This window comes from Ruditapes philippinarum, unplaced genomic scaffold (assembly GCF_026571515.1).
Source record: "Ruditapes philippinarum isolate M1 unplaced genomic scaffold, ASM2657151v2 ctg4996_1_1_1_1, whole genome shotgun sequence".
Taxonomy (NCBI): domain Eukaryota; kingdom Metazoa; phylum Mollusca; class Bivalvia; order Venerida; family Veneridae; genus Ruditapes; species Ruditapes philippinarum.
The window spans coordinates 80384-104931 of record NW_026863171.1 but is presented as its reverse complement, the minus strand read 5'-3'; the positions used below and the strand labels follow the sequence as shown (position 1 = coordinate 104931).

General features: G+C 31.5%; 2 protein-coding genes across 3 annotated transcripts; one reads left to right on the top strand and one right to left on the bottom strand.

The window, feature by feature from the left end:
- Window positions 1-1803: 1803 nt before the first annotated feature.
- On the top strand, window positions 1804-10924 carry LOC132721327 (acid ceramidase-like). 2 transcript variants are annotated; one of them, XM_060705610.1, is made up of 13 exons: window positions 1804-1920; window positions 2375-2441; window positions 2677-2720; window positions 3055-3139; window positions 3635-3718; window positions 4253-4331; window positions 4696-4816; window positions 5094-5238; window positions 5498-5552; window positions 5775-5938; window positions 6351-6527; window positions 8984-9040; window positions 10385-10924. In XM_060705610.1, the coding sequence occupies exons 2-13, from the start codon at window positions 2379-2381 to the stop codon at window positions 10472-10474; spliced, it is 1164 nt and encodes a 387-aa protein (XP_060561593.1). In that variant the 5' UTR covers window positions 1804-1920; window positions 2375-2378; the 3' UTR covers window positions 10475-10924. The 2 variants fall into 2 exon arrangements, with proteins under 2 accessions (XP_060561593.1, XP_060561594.1); XM_060705611.1 differs by having other exon boundaries at window positions 1843-1886; window positions 2373-2441.
- LOC132721326 (cyclic nucleotide-binding domain-containing protein 2-like) lies at window positions 10605-24159 on the bottom strand. Its single transcript, XM_060705609.1, has 17 exons — window positions 23201-24159; window positions 20378-20601; window positions 19655-19728; window positions 17193-17322; window positions 16627-16701; window positions 16162-16250; window positions 15397-15470; window positions 14724-14961; window positions 14296-14373; window positions 13956-14016; window positions 13620-13734; window positions 13277-13335; window positions 12792-12881; window positions 12416-12574; window positions 11945-12004; window positions 11245-11379; window positions 10605-10940 (listed from the first exon to the last, which is right to left on the bottom strand). The coding sequence occupies exons 1-17, from the start codon at window positions 23571-23573 to the stop codon at window positions 10851-10853; spliced, it is 2124 nt and encodes a 707-aa protein (XP_060561592.1). The 5' UTR covers window positions 23574-24159; the 3' UTR covers window positions 10605-10850.
- Window positions 24160-24548: the final 389 nt, after the last annotated feature.

Below are 24548 nucleotides of genomic sequence, written 5' to 3'. Positions count from 1 at the left end.
GTGCCTTTTCATTTATATAGTTATCTACACTTTGTTTCATAATTCTCAGTGTGCTTCAATGAAACTTATATATATATACATGTATATATTGTTCTATTAATATCATGTTGTACAATCCTGCAAACTTTTGATAATAAATTATTTTCTTACACTTTTATTTGTTTTGTTAAGGAGATAATACCTGTGAAGTAAATGTTTAAGATTAATTTAGTTTTTTATGCCCCCCTGGCATATTAAAATGGCAAGGTCCCGTCTGTCTGTGCTTCCCCACATCATTTGAGTCCGGACTGTAACTTTGTCATACATTGAGGGATTTTAAAATAGCTTGACACAAATGTCTTCCACATCAAGACGATGTGTCATGTCCAAGAATCACATCCCTACCTCAAATGTCAAGGTCACACTAACATTTTGAAATTTCACTTATCACAATTAGAGTTTATAGGTACACACATTCGTGACTGGACTCTAATTTTTTCATGCATTGAAGGTTTTTAAAACAACTTGGTACAAATTTTTACCACATCAAAATGGACGTTCTAACGGGACAGTGATAATGTGGCTACTCTATTGTTCTCCCTTTTGGTCTTTTTAGTCACACAAAAGAAAATAGCCACATAAAAGCATTACGGAATGAATGACATCAAAGAGAAAGGACAGTTACCTATTGTCCCTCTAGCCACATAATTACTGTCCTGTGAGTGCGATGTGTCACGGCTAACGCTCATGGCCGTGTGTCTGTCCGTGCGTCGCCACTTCCACAACAATCGTGTCCAGACTATTACTTTGTCATGCACCGAGGGATTTTGAAATAACTTGGCACAAATGTTAACCATTTCACAACGTTGTGTCACATCCAAGAACCACGTCCTTTCTTCAAAGGTCAAGGTCACCCTTACATTTTTGAAGGTTCACGATATCACAATTAGAGATTACAGGTACACACATTTGTGTCTGGATTGTAACTCTGTCATTCATCAAAGGGTGTTTAAATAACTTGGCGTCAATGTCTCAGGTCAAAAACCCATGTCCCTACGTCCAAGGTCAAGGTCACACCTATAATTTGAAGGATGTACACAATCCTCTCCGGACTGTAACATTGTTGTTCATAGTAGGATTTTTAAATAACTTGGCCCAAGTGTCTACCATCTCCTGACAATGTGTCGCTGCTAAGGCCCATATCACCACCTAAAAGGTCAAGGTCACTTAGAGGTTGAATGTATACATTTGTGTCCAAACTGTAGCTTTGTCATGCATGGAAGGATTATAAAATTACTTAGCACTAAAGTCAAACACGTCATGGTTATGTGTTTCATTTTAGACCCATGTCCGTTAGTCAAAAGTCAAAGTCACACTTAAGTTTAAATGTTTCACATTCTCACAAGTAGAGTTTAAAGGTACACACATTTGTGTCTAGACTCTAACTTTTTTATGCACAAAATTGATCGTATGATTTTGTATTTTAGGCTTTTTGATCACAGTGCAACTTCTTGAATGCATTGTTTCAACGTGAGCAATGAAAAAAATGGATGAGAAATGACTCGGGGGGGGGGGGATTGTCAGATTTGTGTATGAGAGATAATAAAAAGTAGTGTAATACCTCTCGTGATAAAATACTACTTTGTTGGTGTCTGAACAGTAATCACATCGATGTAGATTTTACCATTACTCAGGTCAAAACTACGTCTAACTACGACAGTCTTGTTGTCGGGTAGAATATTGTATATATGAAACAATAAGATCACATGACTTATCATAACGTTATCTGATCATCCAGTTGTTCACCATTGTTTGTTATCATTATAATTTTAACCTATATAATCTAATATTAACAACTATTGTTTTGATCAAAGAGAACATAATTGAAGGGATGTGTTGACAACCGGTGTTAATATTTTGTATTATAAAACGCAAAAGAAAGTAAGTGATTTTCTTTATGATAAAACATATACATTTTTGTTCAGCAATATTTTTGTTGAAAACGAATTTTTGAGTTGATTATTTATGAGTATTAAATGTTTAGTCATCGTGTATTTTTACTAACATTCTCTCAGATATCCACCAAATTACTTTAGAAACAAATAGTTATCTGCATCAAATGAATAAAATGTACATGTATTTGTTTTCATTATTTCATATATTGATATTAATAAATAATGTTATAAGAAATAATTTAATCAAGTTTAAGTTTAATCATATTTTATTGCAAATATACAGAGAAACAAATTGATTTCGAAATAACAAATAGCAAAAGGGTTGGGCCCAAGTTCTTACAATATTAGCGATCGGTCCTACCACTTCTAATCAAGTAATATTTGAATTGATGAAATCAAGAAAATACAGTGAATGTATATAATTTAAAACTGTATTTCAGGACAATGATTACACGGGTTGTTACAGCATGCATGCTTCTGGTGGTGGTCGTGTCACAGGATCCTGGGGTGAGCAACACACGCTCTAATAACTGTACATGCTGTTTTATATAATTTACAATACAAAATTTTATGTTCTCCTCACAAATCCAGTGATCTGCCAGATTTATTTCCTTACAGACTGTCGATTTATTAGAAAAAAAAACAAAAGTTTTTATCTTAGTTTTAACTTAACTACATGTATATAATTATTGTTATTTAATCATAAATTCATCAGTATATAAAACTTTCAACTTTTTTCCAGTTTAATGACACATGTGTGAAAGGAATGTATCCGCCTCCAGCTCAGTACGTTGATTCTTTTAACCCTTATTACATTGACTTGTCCATCCGAACAAAAACCAAACATATTTTTTAGATAAAGCTGAATGCATAGCGAAAAATGCAGACATTGGACTGCACTGCTAGCATGGGTAGATTTAGATGCCGCGTTAAGTTAAATTATGCAAAGCCTTGATAATTAAACTGATATTTTTGTTAATTTTTATGTTAACTAGAAAATATTCATATCCCTATTAAATTCTTATAACTACCCGATTAAGACTTGAAACAGAAAAAGGTAAGCGATGAAATAATCTAAGTTACTTTCTGTTTGACATTCGTCTACTCTTTGATTTTACAGACGAGGTGTGAAAGAATATGTTCTGAACTTGGATCTGCCTCCAGAACAAAGATGGCAACAAATTGCTTCTGAGAAAAGACATGAGGTGATTAAAGCTTAAATATTACTTTCATTTCATAACCGCACAACACGTCAAATTTTCCAGACGAACATTAATGGGTATAAAGCTATATCCTACGAAAATAATGAACTTTTAAGTAGGATTTTAACCATTTAGCAATTGTTTTGTGCAGCGCCATTCGCTTTTGAGGCATTTTTCTACCATATTTCGTCTATACAAGCATTTTTGGGAGTATTCCGCTTTTAAATTTAAACACATAAGCAGACACACATGTATATCTTTATACACAGTGACATGTCTAGCAAAGAAGAAGCTTTAACAATTCTAGTGAAGAAAAGGGGGGTACATGTAAATGAACATAAAACACGAAATTGTTGTTTTTAATTGTGAGTTTCTGTCATAGAAAAAAAATGAGTTAATGAAATATGAATTGGCCAATTTGAATGCTGTTAAAAGATTATTTGGCATATAGCAATTATTCTTTGTATTTATGTATATATGTGTGAGGTGTTTTTTTAGATTGTTGCGTTGATAATAGAGTTTAAGAAGTTTCTCATGGAATGGGGAAGTGGGGAAATAATCACAATTGTGGATTTCTTAGGTGTATGTATGTTTATTATGATACTAATAACATTGATAAACAAATTATGTTATACCTCACATAAATGTTTTAGACTTATTTGATTATACCTCAAGTAAAAGTTTTACTATATAGCCTTATGTGACGTCAAATGGTGTTACTTCAATATATCATTTTGGAAATGAATATCACTCGGTCAATATTTTAGTTGGTGCAATATTCTCCTGGGACGGGCAGTCTATATAATTAAATAGACTCTAGAAAACATAATGCTCTAGTTCTCTCCCCTGGTCGATTCTATATCAGTTCGGTATAATAAAAAATACACATATCTCTCAAGGTAATAGTATATATTTGCAACCCTTGAACTGAAATGACACCCTCGTCTCATAAGACTTAATCGTATACAAAACATAAATTATTTAAATTAAGTCATTAAGTCATGCAAAATTAAATGATTTCAATATAATACATTATTTTTGGTCCAGTTAAATATTTGAGGCATCTAGTTTTAGTTTTGAAAGAAACCTACTGTTGTTATAGACATTTTTTCGCAGGATAATATTGATGCTATATTACCAAATCCATACAGGGATGAAATTAAAGGAATAGCAAACGCTACCGGAATATATGAAGGTTTGTTGCATTACATTATCTACCTTTATAAAACTTTAAAATCTTTTTATGATGAGTTTCCAAGTTTCCAAGTTTATTTGATTATCTCAGTATGCATACAAATACATAAACACGAGAAAAAGAATCCTAAATATATATATAAAACCATGTCTACAGAGGACAACATTCATTCAAAAATTTAAAAAAGTTAAACCAACACTAAATATAACGACACATAAAAAGATGTACTATCTTTTTGCAATTATTGGTTAGCTATTTGTAACATGGAAACGCAGCAATGTAATCTTGCATGCATGTTAGACACTAAATGCTGAACAAATAACAAAATCGTCGTTTCATCTTAATTATGTTTCTGTTTTCACAGGAGAGATATTTGTATACAATATTTTCTACGAGTTGTTCACTGTCTGTACGTCTATCATAGCACATGACTCAACAGGAAAAATGTACCATGTCAGAAACCTCGACTTCGGACTGTTTCTAGGGTTTGCATTTTACCTTTTCATGATATTCTTCTTCACTTACGTTACCCATACCAATCAATTATAATTTATAACATAACAAAATACCTCAAAGTGCCTTGATGTTTGACTATAATTTGACATTGTGAAGCTTAATTGTCCTTTGCTATTTCCGGAATGCGCGTTATTTTAATACAATGAAAAACGTAGCCATTAACATTATTTTATTTATAATTGTTGAGAATACTTTAATATTGTAACACTCTCATAATAACATAAAATGTGCTTTATATGTAACTAGATGGGACCCTAAGAATCGTACATGGCAGTTGACTGATATGTTACGACCAGCCATTGTAAACGTAGACTGGCAGCGTGGCGGGAAGACGGTGTTTAAATCTGTCAACTATGCCGGATATGTCGGTGTTCTTACTGCCATCAAACCGGTATGATACCGTTAAATCTGTTAGATATGCAACTGTAGATGTCAGTAAAAAATCCATTTGAAAAGTTAACGTATTTTTGGACATCCCTCGTTTAGTTTTGAGCTTTGAGCTGAACTGTATTGCTCAGAAAATGAAATAATATTGTTAAATAATGTAAGCTAGACATTGTCCTTTATAACATCAACATGATGTATTAATGTATGAAATAACCAACTTTGTGCAAGTTTTAATTTTGTTCTTGTTTTCTTTTTTGTTTCAGAATAAGTTTACATTCAGTTTAGACGAGAGATTCAGTGTAGATGGCGGTTATCTTGGTAATTTCACGTTTACTGTTTTGTACTGTAATACAGTTTTGTGTTATGTGTTATTAAATTTTACAATTGATTCATTGAAAGCCAGACCAAAATGACGACAGAATTACCAAATTTTTAATATAATGCCTAGAATATCATACTTAGCTTATCCCTGTATTTCGTGAAATTTGGAAACTCAATTCTAGAACATATAAATATAACATGTACGTTTTATATCACCAGGTATTCTGGTTTATATTCTCGAAAAAACGGGTAGTTGGACAAGTCTTTTGGCACGAGAAGTATTTGAAAACGCGATTGATTTTGCTGATGCACGTGACAAACTAGCCAATACCCAGCTTATAGCTCCAGGTTACTTTATACTGGGCGGGACCAAACCTGGAGAGGTGAATGTTTGAGTCATTGAGTGTGAATTATAGATTTTATTACATAAATTATCAGAATAGTGAACTGAAATCTCATTTGCAGTTACACGAAGAGCAATATGTATAAGTAACTTTTACTGAACCTTTTCTTGACTATTCTATTACTTGCAATGTTTAAGACATGATATCAAATGAGCGTAATTAAATATGCCAATAAAGTTTGATGTTATATTATATATCCACGCTGTAAGTCAACAAATTTCATGTTTCCTTCTTAGCATACAATTTCTTTACATGTTAAATATGTATTGAATACATGCTATTTTGGTAAAATTTCGAGTCTTGAACTTCGTAAGTAAAGCGGCATATTGTTAACGATAATTGAAACATATATACGACATGTAGTAATATATGTACATACATTTTAAATCAGGGAGTTGTTATCACACGGAACCGCGAGGTTAATGGTACGGACATTTGGGCGATGACGGACAAAACGGCTGGTGGCTGGTTTATTCTGGAGACAAATTATGACCATTGGAAGAAACCGCTCGTCGTTGACAACAGAAGAGATCCTGCCATAAACTGTACACAGAAAATGGGTATACAGGTAATCATAAGGGGTCAAAGGTCACTTTATGTTGATATAAGAAAAGTTAACAAACTTCTCCCAAGATTAAGACCGTTTTATTAGCTCGACTTTTTTTTTTTTGAAAAAAAAAGTAGAGGTATTGTTATAGTCAGGTCGGCGTTGCCGTTGCCGTTGCCGTCTCCGTTGCCGTTGCCGTTGCCGTTGCCGTCCGAAAACTTGTACCTGGATCATAACTTTTTTATTTCTTGGTGTATTGTCTTCATACTTGGCCACAACAACCCTTGGGACAAGACCTTTCAGTAGACCACACTAACCTTGACCTTCATCCATAAATGACCTTGACCTTCAAGGTTAAAAGTCCAATTTTTGCTTGTTCATGCTGTTATTGGCTGTTACTTTGTTATTTTTGAATGGATTGTCTTCAAACTTGAACATAATAATCTTCAAGGATATCCCTTAAAAATAACCAGTCAGACCTTGACATTCACTCATCAATGACCTTGACTTTGAAGGTCAAATTATTGAAATTTTCATTTTTTTGGCTATTATTGGCTGTAACTTTGTTATTTTTGAATGTATTGTCTTCAAACTTGAACATAATAATCTTCAAAGATAACTGTTAAAAATATACCGAAAGACCTTGACCTTCACTCATTAATGACATTGCCTTTGAAGGTCAAATTATTGAAATTTTCATTGTTTTGGCAGTAACTGACTGTAACTTTGCTATTTTTGAAGGGATAAACTTCATATTATAACAGAACATTCTTAAGGACCAGACCTTGTTGTTTATCAAACCCAAATTTGCTTGGGCTCTTTAATGACCTTGACCTTGAAGGTTATATTACTGAATTTTCTCAGATTGTGCATTTATCGGTGTGTGTGTATGTATAGTATATGTATTATATATAAATATATATATAAATGTGTGTGTGTATATATATACATATATGCAGGTATATATATATATATATATATATATATATATATATATATATATATATATATATATATACATATATATATATATATATGTGCATGTATATATATATATATATATATATATATATATATATATACATATATACATATATATATATATATATATATATACATATATAGATATATATATATATATCAAATATATATATATATCAAATATATATATATATATATATATATATATATATATATATATATATATATATATATATATATATATACATATATACATACATGTATATAATTGCGTCATGTTTTTCTATTTTTAGAAATTGCGTCATTTTTTCTTTTTTATAAAATTGCGTCATTGTTGCTATTTTTAGAATTTGCGTCATTTTTTTTCTATTTTTAGAAATTGCGTCATTGTTGCTTTTAGAAATTGCGTCATTTTTTTCTATTTTTAGAAATTTCGTCATTTTTGTTCTATTTTTAGAAATTGCGTCATGTTTTTCTATTTTTAGAAATTGCGTCATTTTTTCTATTTTTAGAAATTGCGTCATGTTTTCTATTTTTAGAAATTGCGTCATTGTTGCTATTTTTAGAATTTGCGTCATTTTTTCCTATTTTTAGAAATTGCGTCATTTTTTTCTATTTTTAGAAATTGCTTCATTTTTTTTCTATTTTTAGAAATTGCGTCATGTTTTTCTATTTTTAGAAATTGCGTCATTTTTTCTATTTTTAGAAATTGCGTCATGTTTTTCTATTTTTAGAAATTGCGTCATTTTTGCTATTTTTAGAATTTGCGTCATTTTTTCCTATTTTTAGAAATTGCGTCATTTTTTCTATTTTTAGAAATTGTGTCATTGTTGCTATTTTTAGAAATTGCGTCATTTTTGTTCTATTTTTAGAAATTGCGTCATTTTTTCTATTTTTAGAAATTGCGTCATTGTTGCTATTTTTAGTAATTGCGTCATTTTTTTCTATTTTTAGAAATTGCGTCATTTTTTCTATTTTTAGAAATTGCGTCATTGTTGCTATTTTTAGAAATTGCGTCATTGTTGCTATTTTTAGAAATTGCGTACTGTTGCTATTTTTAGAAATATGCTTAATGTTTCTATTCATATATATACAAAATATATAAACAAAACTAATGTGACAAGACAGACCAACTAAATTTATAAAAAGGAAACATCAATATATGTTCAAACCTTTCTATGTTTGCGTTTAGAAAAAGTAAAAAGTCGAGCGTTGCCCCCGCCCGGCGGTGGCTCTTGTTAGTTAAGATATTGACTTCTGCGATTTAGTTAGCAAAAACTTAAATAGTTTATGATTTATTTGAACAAGAAAATGTAAGTCATTGAATAAATAAAAGAGGTGTAAAGTATGCCGTTTTAAAAGCAAACACTGGATATATGGTGTTGACACTTCAGTATTAAGTATATCATAATTTATTTAAATTAAGACTTAAATATTTTTATAAATTATATCATAAATTGCAATTATGATAACTTGTTGATCTTGTTTTTGTACAGAATGCAGGTTTTGCCGGTCTATTTAATGTTCTGTCATCTAAACCAGTATTAAACAAGGTAAGTACAATTATCAAGTGTTTTAAGGTCTTTCAGTACTAGTGCTTATGTGACAAGAATAGAACCAAATCCACATGCACATACTTACAAGTCTTCCCTCGGTCTCTTCTTCCCTCACGAAATGTTAGTGGTTTGATATTAAAACACATGGTCCAAATTGAACACAATACACTCTATATGAAGTTGTTACTTGGGAGTTTATTTTGTCACATACAATGGTAAAGTTACTTTTCTAATTTCTAGCAATGATTTAAAAAGAAATGATAAAATATGATATTCATTTTTTCCTGATTCATGTTCCGTGATAAAGATACAACGTAATTAAAGAATGAAGAGTCTTATAAAACTGGGCTGTGGTATTTGAGTTTTCCATTTTAGTCGATTTATTGAGATATTGTCTTGACGAGGAGGTATGAATTTCGAGCCTTTGACGGTTTTATTTCGTGAGAAAACAAATTTATTATTTCATGACATAAAACAAGTATAAGAGATCTATATCTATAAATTATAACAATGTTGATTACACTTACGACAGACAGTCGGTTGTAATAAAATTAACCGAAGATGATCGAGTGAAAGTTTATTAAAGGCCCATCATGCCTGAGGAATACTAATATTTTTATTTCTTAAAGCTTTTTTTATTTTTGATGTCCAGTAAGAGTTTCCGAAAGGTACCCTTTTGCTAATTCCATGAATCATCTTTGCTTCTGCTGCCCTTTGCCGATAAGTACAGTTACAGCGATTTAGTATTTTGTATGGAAGTCAAAATACATGTACTTTTTGTTTACATTTTAATACTATTGTGACAAATAATTTTACATTCAGCGCTACTTTCTACAGGTGATAAGCATGTAACATGCTCTAAAATGATTATTCAAATGTTATAGAATTCATGTTTCTCATATTTTCCTTTTCTAAAAACGGGAAAAAATTATTCGTTTCTGAAGAATATTGTACCTTTAAGTTTCTTTAATTTTCAGTTTTGCTGTCTAACTTAAAGGTTTATACAGCGTATTTAAATCAATTATAAAGAATTCCTAAGGCTTGTGAATTATTTGCCCTTGAAATAAGCAAACTTTTCAAATTCAAGGGAAGATAACTGGAAAAGGAGCCCGATGACACCCGATTTTCGTTTAAGATAATTCTAGTATTATCTTCTAAGATCAGGAAAAATTTAAATTTCAATAAATGCTATTGTACATCTTTACATTCTGCATGTATATCTAAAAATACACCAAAAAGTAAATCAACTCCATTATATAAGCAAACGAACTTGACTTGTATTATATTTAATTTAATTCGTGTCCTATCACTTTGAATTTTAACATATTGTATACATTTCAGTTAACCACTTATAGTGCCCTGATGGAGGTGGATTCTGGGAAACTTGAAACTTGGTTACAATATTGTCCTGACCCGTGTGAACCCTGGTAGTCATGGTAACATAGCAAGGAGATCGGATGGATGGATTGATCATTCAGACATTTTTTTCAAGTATATAAAATGTAAAAAATATTTTGATGGTAATGATTCAGATGTGATGTAATAATTAAGCAAGAAGTGACGTAATAAATTAATTTATTATACAATATATCACAGCTCTGATAATACTCTAAATACATGTCAATGATGTCACACTCCTCCAAAATAATGTTCATAATCTACATCTATTTCATTATCAAGAATTTAAACATGAAAATTGTCTACGCTGAAATAGTTAATATCCTGATATGAACACTAATTATAAAAAAGTAAGATTTGTTTATATATATAAATAATATAATAATAAATAATGTCAAACAATAAAATGTTATGATCCGAATCTATTAGCATATTCACGTAATTGACTTGTCAGATCAGTTAATAAAACTTTCTTGTACATTATCCAGTCTTCCTTTATCTGTAATACAATAATATATGTAATCTTATAATAATATTTGAGCTCAATTTATAAGAAATTTAAAAGCTATGAAAGACAGTGAAGAGCCAGAAAAAATACTGTAACTCCCATGCATTTACACTTAGACGTCTTAAGCTTAGTGTTTTTGAACCTATACAAGTTAGTCAAACAAGACTATCGAATATTGGAACATTTCTAAAACCAATGCGTTAATTTTGTTTTAAATATCTTTTTATACTTTATTATGAAAGTAGAAATGTATAAGGGTATAGCAAACACAGATGTTATATATCATTGTATTTACCTGCAAATTTTCCTGGAATATTTCCTCGGCCGGATAAGCACGCACTGATTCGCGGATTCGCTTCTTTACAGCCTCATTTGCGTGCTTGGCAAAGAAAGCCTTTGACAACATGATGCATTCCGCACCACGACTCACCTGAAACAAGCACATATTTACACATGTTTTTTCTTGCTTGATATTATGATTAAATTTCTTTCAATCATAACTTTGTAATCAGTTTGGTAAATTGATTGTGGATATACCGGACTTCTACAACCAATGGTTGCATTATTGTCTTTATGTAAACATTGCTATTACTATTACGATAAAATTCTTCCAAAACAACATTAACAACAAAAACAAATTACAAAAGGTCAACAACAAAGGTTCAAAGTAAAAACGTAACAAATATATGTCATTTTAGATCTATGTATTCGTCATTTTTTTACATCTATTAACATTTCATGGTTAACTGATATATTTATATACATCATTATGGTTTATTAGTTTTGTCGATCTTACACAATATGTAAAGAAGGGCACCGATTGATATTTTGTATACATTGCAACAATGCTGATTTTATTATTTGTTCAACTTTTCAATAATCTCAATGTAAACCACATGTAAAAGAGACGAGTACAATACGAAATAACGAATAATACTGTAGATCCATTACTTTATAATAATATTGTGATATAAGTTATGATATTATGTACTTACTAGACTAACAGAGGTATGAGAGACTTCAATATCATCGTCAAATTGTATAGAATCCAGGCCCTGAAATCAATTTGTTCACACAAAATTAGAAAATAGGTTTCTTTTCTACTAATATTATCATAAAGTAATGATACAACATTAATGTTTGAATAACTCTTTTCTAGGATTTTTTGTAACAAAAGCAGGTCACTCACCGATTAAAATGATGAAGAAAAAAACTATTTTAGTTTTCTATAACAGAATACTTGACATTTTGAATTAAGAAATAAAGTGACACTCGCTTTATTACAATAAGTAAATAGATATGCCCTTTTCCTTGCTGTACAAGGCATTCAAAATGACTAAAAATTCAAAAAGTCAATAGCTGATTAAACAATCGGAATTTTATTCGGTCATAGTAAAGAAATCAGTCAGTTGAAAAAAAAAAACAACAGTTTTATTGACTTATAAAATGGCTACATGCAGACTCACAAATATATCCCTGGGTTTCATGATTGACACCTGCACAAATACTGGTCCTGGTTTTGCCTGGCCGGCAGAAGGGTCAGGTGTTAGTTCCCGTTTCTTAGGAAGACACTTTGATGGTGGTTCATAACGTTTTCTCTTGTCAAAACTGCTCTTTGTTGATTGCTTGATAATAATAATAATAATAATAATAATAATAATAATAATAATAATAATAAAGTCGTATGCAATACATAGTTCCTTTAAGACTCGGTGTTAGTTTTGTTCATTTGAATTTGAAAACAAATTGCACGCATTATTACGCATTATTAGTTTTACCTGGAACTATACGTTTCTTGCGTTATATAAGTTTAAATATTCTTAACCAATTTAGTAAACTTACAAAATGAGCTTTCTTTGTTTGTGGTGATTGACTGTACTTCTCTTTTGTAAACTTTGAATCAACGTTTTCTTCTTTGTCACCTTCATCTTTCTAAAAGCAGAAATATAAAACTGTACAATGATCGGCGGAAAACCTATTTTTAAAAGATTAAACGATTTTAAAAAGACAAGTTTCCATTTTGTAAACCAAGTGTTGAATAAACTGCGAACAATACAAGTTACTAGTAGTTCTTTAGAGACCAACCTGTTCCGATCCTTTTATATTATGTATAGTTTTGGAAATACAATGTACCAATAGAGAATAGAGTCGTATGTAAGGGCGATAGAAGACCTAGGCGATGCTATACCAATCATATCGACAACCAACCAGAAATCCGCGATAAATTTGAACAATGGTTGGCTTTAATGTAAAGAAAAAAGGTAAGCTATCCAACCGTCTTTTATAAGCTTGTCCCTAAGTTTGTTTGGCGTTTTTTAATAACTTACTTCTTTCACTTCTTCTTCAATAGTTTTCCTTTTTCGTAGACCAGAATCTACTTTTGGAGCTGGAATAATACATGGAAAATGTATCATTAGATAAATAAATTGATTATCTTGATTAGATTGGACTAACTTTTACTATAAAGAATTTTAAAAACTTTTACATCACATTCATTGGAAACATCATTTTAGCCATTAATATATGGTTATCGTTAACCTTGGGTTAAGCCATATAGGCGTACATTTTTGGAAACTTACCGAAGACGACGACTTTCATTTTGGCCATTGATATATGATTGTCGTTAACCTTGGGTTTAGCCATATAGATATACATTCATTAGCAACTTACCGAAGATGACAGCTTTCATTTTAGCCGTGGACATATGGTTATCGTTGACCTTAGGTTTAGCGGAATAGGCGCTGGCCGTCACGCCTTTAAGTCTTTTCAGGACAACACATGAACCCTGTTATATAAATAATAATTTGTGTTCTATTTTGTATTAGAAATGTTCACGACATCAATAAAATGCAATGACATTTTGTCAATTATAATTTCTAATATAGTGCAATATAGTCTTTATTGAAGAGAGATTATCTCATATCACGAACCTATCAACATACACTTTAATTAACAAATATAATGACTTTACAGACGATATTTATAATAAAAACTTTGTTCTCTTACCGACTTTATAATGTACACCCATTCAGAGTTGTTACTATTTGCAACAATTGTGGTATTTCTCCTGAAAAGAATATCACATACTTGCTTTTAATTGTCAAGGGTAAACGATTATTTTCATGCAAAAAGAATGAACATTACAAAAAATCACCTGTGAAATCAAAGCATATGTTTCGGAAAAGAGCAAACATAACCCCTACATTTTCCAAAAACTCCAGTAATTCGTTTATAAAATGCGATCGTAGTACATTTATATATCAGTTATATATTATTTTAATAAGAAACTATTAAACTTATAAGTTTAATACTTAATTTAAAATATGAAAAATAAAAATAGGCTTACTTGTAAAAATGCAGCAGGCAATGTTCAGGGTGTTCGACAAGTTGTTCTATTGGCCAATCTTTCATGAAATCCAGGTTACTGTAATCAACATGTATATGACTAGTGAGGTAGGGACAAATATATTACATTATCTAGTAACTGAAGAATAAATACAACACGCATCTTAGGTCTACTTCAACAACCTCTGACCCTCACAATATTACTTTATAAATTGATTAAACTTTGATTGGGGAGAAAGTTATAAGATTCGATTCTGTTATTCACTTTAAAGTCAACTTTTATAAAGATAATCGAGCACTGTGTCATTCCAATAGCCGAATGACTAGTTCGCACGGTACGTATAATCATAGCATTGTAAGGGATAAGGAAACAATTAACCGTGAAAAAGCAAGTGCATGTAACAATAAAAAGCTTGGAAAATAACAAACCTGATGAATTTGATATGATCAGGTAAATCTCCCTCGGCCCCGGACATGAATATATCAAAGAAATCCTCTCTGCCAATAGACAACAGCTGGACGGTGTCCTGACTGGTAACAGTAGCTGTTCGTTTAGAATGATGCAGTAATGCCAGTTCGCCGAAACTCATACCTTCCTTCATAACTGTTGCTATCTTAACAAATGATGCACCCGTCTTCGGATCTTTGAGCAAAATCGTTACAACAGCTGTAACACAAGTCACATGATCTATAAATAGTGCGGTATCTAACTAAACACATATATTTGTAACATAGAAAGGCGAGTATGTTCGGTACCAGTTAATGAGGTTTCCGATGCAATTTTCAAACTGTTTAGACTATTTGCGTTGTATTACCGGTATATGGTTTTGACCAGAAAGCTGATTACCCTTATATGAACCAAAGCATTCTGGGTACCATAACTTTAAAGGAAAAGAATGCCATTAAACACATCATTCAAATATATAAAAAGATATTTGTTTCACATCTACTAGTACGTTTCACTTATACGATATATATTTATATATTCAAATTCACATCCTTAACTACGTTCATTTTCTCTCTATAAATGGTTTAGAGGGAAAAAAAACATAGTTACATATACTTCCATCATTGACAATTTGCAAAGAACACAAGCGCTTACCATGACCCGAGAGTATAAAGTAAAAGTTTTCAGCAAAATGACCTTGTCGAATAATGATTCGTTTTGGTGCGACACTGAAACAATCAAGAAAAGCAATAATTAACTAAAATACTAGAATGAGCCGCGTCACGACAAAACCAACATAGTGCGTTTTTGACCAGCATAGATCAAGACCAGCCTGCGCATCCATGCTGTTCGCTTACAGACCCTATAACAAGTAAAGAAACTGATAGCGAACATCATGGATCCTGATCAGACTGCGCGGATGCGCAGGCTGGTCTGGATCCATGCTGGTCGCAAACCTATTATGTTGGTTTTGTCGTGACACGGCTCATATGTATGCAGTAATCACACTAAAGTTTACATATTGTTTGTGTTAAGACCATTTATTGCTAGCCCGAATGGTGGTTCGGCCATTGAGCGCCTGTTGATGTAACAGAGAAGAGTGGGTTGGTTCCTAATACTAATAGTAAATAAGTCACTGATTATATTTAAATAATCAAGTCAACCTTAACTGTAATTAAAGAAAATAGTAAAAAGTATAAACTCTTTTTTTTTATTTCTTGATTTCTTGCCATTTCAAACAAGATTGTCTACTGTTTAAACCGGTGTTAGAAAATCTGTCTTACAGCGTAGTTTTTGTACGTCCGTTGATATAATGCATTTATCTTTAGAAACACTTACTTTGAAATGATAACAGGAATAAAATACAGGTAGTCAAATTAGTTTTTATAGGACAATATACTAAAATATACATGTACTTACTTTTCATACCATGCGACCTTGGCAAGTTTTTCCTGCATGTGAAGTGGGTATTCAGCATATGACCTTAAACATTGCAGCCCAAACATTGCCTGCATTAACACATTTTACCGTTAAAAATGTTATATGAGAAAAAAAAACTTTTTTTATTTCTAGGAAAACATATGTATAGATAATATGTCATTTACTAATTTCCTACTTGTTAAAACAACCTGCTTACAATATTGCCTTATATGAATACCAGACTCATTGTAAGTAACTATAAACTATATATAACTTAATGAAGCTGTAATTTTAGTTTTCGATTTTGCAGTTAATATGTCAACTTTCTCTGCTGCAATAAAACCATCAAAGGATTAATTCTAAAGTTCCACGTGCATTTTATATAGTGCAAAAATATCATCAAATACACTCTGTTGACAGTCAAATTTTGACATAAGCAATGTCGCTAGGGGGAAAAAATGTTACCGTTTGAACCTGGTCCGGTGTGCGATCCTCAGATGCTGTGTTTAATATTGCCTTTGTTTCAGAACTCAGGGAGATCTGAAATAAGATATTAACAATGTAATAGAACCACAAATATAACAATATTTGAGCCGTGTCGTGACAAAACCAACATAGTGCGTTTGCGACCAGCATGGATCCAGACCAGCCTGCGCATCCGCGCAGTCTGATCAGGATCCATGCTGTTCGCTTACCAACCCTATTACAAGTAGAGAAACTGATAGCGAACAGCATGGATCCTGATCAGACTGCGCGGATGCGCAGGCTGGTCTGGATCCATGCTGGTCGCAAACGCACTATGTTGGTTTTGTCGTGACACGGCTCATTTGTATTACTGCAGGTAAAATATATGAACGAGGAGGGTGCATTGATATTACTTCAGTTTAACGTAAAGTAGTTGATTTCTTTCAGCGGGTAGACCTTACATGGTTTGAAATATAAATGTAACAAACGTATTTAGATTTAAAAATTTCATTTACATTCTATTTTGATAATATCATATCAAAGTCACATTTTATCAGATTTTATACCTCCTTTTTCGCCTTAAAGTAGCTAGGATCGAAGGAAAGTCCAGCATTTTTCATGTTTTCTTCTGTCGTGGCTTCTTCACTGGCAATATCCATAAATGTTCTCATAGTGGTCATATTGCTAGACGCTTGTCTGTTAATATTAAACATCATATTATATTGGTTATATGACCTAATATAACCGATCTAATATTAAATTTCATAATAATTCTTACCATTCCAGTACACAATATGATATAAATTAAGAAATACGACATTGAAAGGAAACATTTTAATACTTTTCGGTGGAAATACCAACACTCACATAAGGCATAATTATTTTCAGTAATATTCAAATGCTAGAATGATTGGTTTAAGATAAAATGGAAGATTATTGTTCTATTTCCTGTATGGCTCAATATCTAAAGTTATGTCAATAATTTATTTCATATAACATAAGGTAATTATGTCGACTTTGCAATAGTCTCCAACGTTAAACTTATAAATATCCATTAGTATAATTACTTATTTTCTACTCTATATAAAGATGCACTAACAGACATTTTAGAAGTTGGATACACGATATACACAATGTTCACTACTACTATTAATCTACAAGACTGATCCTAGTTTTCACTCACAGAAAGTTGTAAAGATTTTTTTTTATAAAAGATCATGGAATGTGGTAATGTCCGAACAAGAAGAGATTTTGAGATATTTTGTTACAAGCAAAAACTGTCCGATATGTTTCTACATTGAAGATAAAAAATAAACAGACAGTAGAGAAAAACATACAATTTTTGTCTACGACAGAGATTATGTTTTACAAAGAAGGTAAGAAAGTTGCGATTGGTATTACCGTTTCATACTCTCCGCCCTAAAACATTTCACAGAATTCAGTGAAATATCTTAAATATCAACAATAATGTCAATCAGCAAATATCTGGCATGTAAGATCTGAGATTAATTAAAGCATGGACGCACAACGATGGCAAAACTATAAAATTTAGAAAAAAAAGATAATTGATAACGACCCATGTATTAATATGTCAATAAAATTATCACCCAAAGGAAAATGCTTGACTAAACTAGAAAAATAATGCTAACGATATTCGAAAATGAATATTTCATAAAATAAGGGAGGCTTCAAAATAACACGCGTTGAATTCGCAATGATTCCGAAATAAGTAAAAAGTCAGTTCATACTAAATTACAGACTGTTCCATGATGACAATGTTCATCATCAACATATTTTTTACAAACTACTAATCGCTCGGCTATTCATCAAACATTATAAGTAAATAACATTTCTTTTATTACATGGTTTGACAATTCACTGTTTCAAAATATTAATCTGACCAAACGGGGACCCCTCGATAACAACCAAAAGTTATAGTAATTCATCTTGACTATATATCTTTATACTAAAGCTCTAAAGTTAGTTTATGAGCATTTATCTGTTCACACAAAGGTCGAATCGCTATATATAGATATATAATAATTTACAGCTGTATTTAAACTCATTTATGTCGAAGTTTAAAAGATCCGCGTTAATGGTAGTTTATTTTCAACACTATTAACACACTTTTATGAGTCCGGTAATTATTAAACTTATCTGCTACTGTTTCGTATAATAAATTAATCGGTAATTCAGCTATGGGTTTATTTCGTGTAATAAATTAAACGATAATTCAACTTTTGGTTTATTTCGTGTCACTAATTAAAAGGTAATTCAACTATGGGTTTATTTCGTGTAATAAATTAAACGGTAATTCAGTTATGGGTTTATTTCTTATAATAAACTAAACGGTAATTCAACTATGTGTTTTCCATATTAAAGACAGAAGAAGCAGCCAATGTGTTCGCATAACACAATGCAACCGCATCAAAATCTTAAGATGAATAAAAATAAAATAAGGAAAAATATGTAACGTTATTTTCCTTAATTTTGAGCAATACGTTTGAAGGTCAAGGTAAATGTGTTAATGCTAAATTTCAATTACGTCAAAGGGAAACTCATGTCCAGGGTTAAGTTGCGTTCAAGTTGAAAGGGTCTAGCTACAGAACACTTAGATTTAGATTGTCTACATACAGCCAGAAAATGCTCAAAAATTCAATTTTTGAAATTCTGTTTTTTTTTAAGAATATAGCTAGCATTTTATCGTATCGTCATATATATAGCACTGTGCACTTTCAAGCGGCATCTTTTAGACATGTAAACTTTCAATAAATCAATAACTAAGACAGATGTCAAAAATAATTTTTTAGCCAAATAAATACAACATTATCCGATTGCAATGTTATATTATGAAATTTATGTACATGAACAATATATACGAAAAAAGAAAGAGAAAGGATGTGTCCCAGTTTGAAATTCATCGGACTGGAAAACGTTTACGTAAGAAAACTAGTGATTTTGAGCAAAGTAAAATTTGTATTTAGATATTTCTCATTGAATTTCGGTTATAATTCAATAAACTACTTACTTTCCTCTAGCCGAGGCTGACAGACGACAAATCGCCTTGATCCCTTTAACACAGTTCACAAACCTATCTTTTAGCTGTAACATAAAGTAATCATAATTTCAACATTAATAAAGCTGATAATAAAATGGTTCAGAACTTCAAAAGTAAGACAAACTTTGATTTATTTAATTATTTTATTTTTTTTTGCTTAATATGTTTATCATTTATAAAATTACAGAAAATAACTAACTTAAAATCATTACAAAATCAGTATTTTCAAGAATTAATAGATGGTCATACAATGTATTAAGTCATGCAAAAACTGAAACATATAACTACACAAGAGCGGTGAGGACACTTCTTCTTCTTGAATCCTCGGGCTCATCTTCAATAATTCTCAATTTCAATTTCGTGAATCCACGTCTTCAACAAACAAAAATCACGTTTTAAATTTTCCCTTGGGAATTAAAAAATTTCAATTTTCATAGTTCACGATTTAAACTTAAAAATTCACGTTTGGAATAAACGATTTAAATTCGTAAATTTTCATGATTTTCCAACTTCGTAAATTTCATGATTTTCAATTTCGTGAAGAGGGAAATTGAATTTCTTGCAGTTGATATCGTGAACTCATGAAGTTGAATTCCAGAAGTTGAAATTGTGAATCATGAAGTTGAAATCCTGAATTCAAGAAGTTGAAATGTCCTCACCGGTCTTTCGTTTATATCATATATCAGTGACTACCTGCTTGGCTCTAATTTCTTTCGCAGTTTTTTCCATTTGAATGCGCTGAAATGCGGTTGACTGACGCCCACTTGGGCTTGACATAACCATTTGGCTCCGTTTCTTGCCGCCAAGAGGCGTAAGTATTCCAGAATCAGGGGTCAAGCGGTCATCAGTCATTCCACTTATAGCAGCACCCACAGATTTTTCGGGGGACAGAGACGCCCTACTTTTAGCATCAAGGTCTGAAATAGTTAAATTATATTGTGACAGTCCAATACGACCTAAATTAATGTCAATTAGATTAAGAAAGGATCGAAATAAAACGGATCTGTTTGCAAAAAACTTACCAAAGATAGTGGCAACAAAAAATGTGATTCACAAATCATGCAAGCATTTGCTAAAAAAATGAACAAGACTTGGTTTTAATTAATAAAATTCAGTTATTTTAGTCAGTTGCTAAACCATTGAACGGACAAAACAAACCTATTAAGGTGATTTCTAAATAATGCCTGACTTTTCCTGTTCAGAAACGAGTTACAGCTCTTATTAAATGTGGTTGTCTCCATATCAAAAATACGTTATAAATACTTATTAGTTTAAATACTTAGTTTTACCCATGATATATGGTGCTATATCAGTCAAATATATATCATATTTGTAAAAGAAAATCAACTATGAAAAGTAAATAATATGGAAGTGGCAGAGCTAAAATTCATATTTATTTGTAGGTCTATACTTTCTCAGATATTTTCACAAGACAATTCAGGATGGCTACTGATAATTTGTGTATTGCGCACCTTTAAAAATGTCGATGTAACAGCTCGCTGTGTAACAAAAAGAAGTTTTCGTAAACATTTTTTATTGTTTTTTTCTTGAAAAAGTAAAATTAAACAAAAGGGTTATTTTTCGTTTTTCGTGAAATTTGATATATATTTTCACTTAAAATGATAAAATTAAATATATTTCACACGCCGTTCCGTCTCGTGAAAATATATTAAATATAACCACGTTTCGTGAAAATATTTTCCATATTTCACAAAAATCGAAAAAAAATATCCTCTTAATATATCTTAACACACACTAGTTAAAGCCATTAATTGTCTAATTTCTATCCAATATATAATGTCATTAAAAAGTAATTGCTGCATTTAATAGTTGTTTAGTGCAATAGATGCTTACAAAGAAAAAATCAATGCAATAGAAAATCTTTTCTAAAGAAATTGTTATATCGTCAAAGGCTCACTGCCACACACAAGGAAAGGAACGAGTACATAAATGAGCCGCGTCATGACAAAACCAACACAAGAGCTGTCCGTAAGACAGCGCGCTCGACTTTTTTATTGCTTGCCAATAAAAAAAGTTTTTGCAGTAAAAGGCAATACAAGAATCTCTGTATTTTTAAAGTGAACAATGGCCATGAGCATTAAGATATTTAGTGAAGAATTATTTTACTGAATTGTGTGATACCCTTGAACACTGCAGCAAAGTTTGAAATGTTTAAGTCAAAAGAGGGCTGGTAAGAAAGAAAAAAAAAACTGAGTTGAGCCTTAAATAAATTTAATAGTATTAAACCCACTTTGAGAGAATAAGGTATTTTTACGTCACTCAGAACACCTTGGTAAATGACATAATAACATAATTTTACAAGAAATCTATGCCAAGGAAGCAGTATATATGATATATGAAATATGCATATACTACTGATTTTAATTTCAAGTACAAAAAAAGAAAAATAACTAGTTGTTTGATACCCTTGAATATTACAGCAATGTTTATATGACATAATTTATGGTAAAGTGAACAAGTGGATAGGAATGAATTTTTTTAGATTTTTTAAGTTTTTTAGTGCTTGCCTATAATACAAAACATTGACAGTTAAGGGCCATAATTCAAATAAAATCTTTGACAGAATTACCTTCTCCTGGACATGTTTGGGAATCATGATTGTAAACAAGTATTCCAACTTTCAAATTAATATCTCAAACAGTTCAGTCAAAAAGTGGACTGGTACTAAAAACTTAACCAAGATTCTAAGTCGATAAAAGGCCTTAATTTTTAAAACAAATCCTTGACAGAGTTACCTTCTCTTGCGTACAGATGGGGGTAATGATGTGAAATAGCATTAAAAGTTTCAAAGCAATATCTCAAAGGGTTAAGGCAATAAGTGGATTTTACCCATATTCAATGTATTTTCTAAGTCAAAAAGGGGCATAATTCTGTCAAAAACCTTGACAGAGTTATGTCCTCTTGTCTGTTGATGAAGGTCGTGATGGTAAACAAGTATGGTCAGTTTCAAAGCAATACCTCCAATGGTTTTGAAATAAAGTGAGGTGGTACAAAAAACTTAACCAAGCTCAATACACTTTCTAAGTCAAAAAAGGGCCATAATTCTGTCAAAAACCTTGACAGAGTTATGTACTCTTGTCTGTAGATGGAGGTTATGATGGTGAACAAGTATGGTAAGTTTCAAAGCCATACTTGTAATACTTCTGAAATAAAGTGGGGTGGTACGAAAAACTTAACCAAGGTGTGACGCCAACGCCGACGCCGGGGCGAGTAGGATAGCTCCCCTTTTCATAGAAAAGTCGAGCTAATAATGGGTTTGCGACTAGCATGGATCCAGACCAGCCTGCTGATCAGTATCCATGCTGTTCGCTATCAGTTTCTATACTTGTAATAGGGTTGGTAAGCGATGCGCAGGCTGGTCTGGATCCATGCTGGTCGCAAACCCATTATGTTAGTTTTGTCTTGACGCGGCTTAAATATGTATCATGGGGCAATGAAATAACCACTTGTGCTGACATATACTACAACGTTCATAGATCAAGGAAATAAACTAACCTTTATCACCGCCCTCTTCAGTTATAGGCTGCAAAATGTCAGGCACTGGAGTTTTCCTGCCAGATTTTCCAGTGTCATCTTTTGTTGGTAAATCTATTTCTTCATCTTCATCTTCATCGGAACTTTCTTCTTTTTCTCTTTCCGCAATTTCGTCCAAAAATATTACATCTTTAAGAATGTGTTTGTAACGATTGAAAAAATAATATTTTGCGTCCTTAACAACTCGCTTTTTCTCATTTTGGAGATTATTTCGTTCTTCTTTATTTTTATCTACGACAAAACGCTGAAACGCTTGAAGACTTGAACCTGTATAGTTCTCTGGTTTTGAATAATAGTCCAAATCCGTTGCCGCCGGGTCATGTTTACCGGCCATCGCTCGTCACCACACCTTCTCGACGCCTTACGTCCTTACCAACGAAAAATATAGTGACGTAAACATATTGACGTCATGACGTCGCGAACGTTCTTTTTCGATATTGAAATCATCATAATTATGAATATTATTTGTACATTCAATTTTCACTTCAAATAACTAGTTGTAATGTAAAGATTAATCCAAAAGGATTAATTCCTTAGAAAATGCCTACAGAAATAGCACCATTCAATAAATCCACGATACCATTTTGTGCTCTGAAAGATCTAACAGTGAGGACATCGATTAAAACCCTCGCTCCCAGTTTAATCAGCTGCTATTTTTCTGTGATATTTTACCGTAAATGTGTTAAACCCTTCATATAAACGAGCCACAATCAACTTTTGTTCGCATCCTAGAGTAATATGTTAAAGCGGTTTTATCTTTGTCGTTTGTAAGGAGATTTATTTATCTTAATATATAAACCTAAATCCTCTACGAAACCTTTGTTAAACGTGTTTCACTTATCTTTTTTTATTTGAAAAAATAAAGCACCCGAACATTTTTTACAGTGATTTAGATGACCAAAAGGAGCTGAACTGAAACGGCTATTTTTCTTCCGAAAAAAATCTCTCACGAGAACTTTCTTTATATTTATAAATAACGGAAATTACTGTGTGCTTTAGTCTCAAAATATTAACGACTTGTTAACCAAGGAACACTTTGTATTTAAAAGGTTGATAATGGCGCAATAAACAAAAACAAACACCGTCTCTTTTCAAATGTTTAAACAACTTTAAATGGAGAGGCGGTCTTTATTTATGGTTAAAAGGCAATTGAAAAAATTCATAGTATTTTATATAACAATAAATAAAGCTGGATGATGATTGAATGTACATAAATAACGTGGATGGTTAAAAGAGGCCAGGGAGATGTTCTCATTTTATATTAAAACAGTTGAATAAAAGAACGATTAAAATTAAATCAACATTTTTT

Coding starts and splice junctions, on each gene's coding strand:
- LOC132721327 (XM_060705610.1), top strand. CDS start 2,379: ATGATTACACGGGTTGTTACAGCATGCATGCTTCTGGTGGTGGTCGTG. Junction 2,721..3,054: donor ATGTATCCGCCTCCAGCTCA/GTACGTTGATTC, acceptor TTGATTTTACAG/ACGAGGTGTGAAAGAATATG. Junction 3,140..3,634: donor CTTCTGAGAAAAGACATGAG/GTGATTAAAGCT, acceptor GTGTTTTTTTAG/ATTGTTGCGTTGATAATAGA.
- LOC132721326 (XM_060705609.1), bottom strand. CDS start 23,573: ATGGCCGGTAAACATGACCCGGCGGCAACGGATTTGGACTATTATTCA. Junction 19,729..20,377: donor AAGAAATTAGAGCCAAGCAG/GTAGTCACTGAT, acceptor TTTATGTTACAG/CTAAAAGATAGGTTTGTGAA. Junction 13,735..13,955: donor GGGTGTACATTATAAAGTCG/GTAAGAGAACAA, acceptor TTTATATAACAG/GGTTCATGTGTTGTCCTGAA.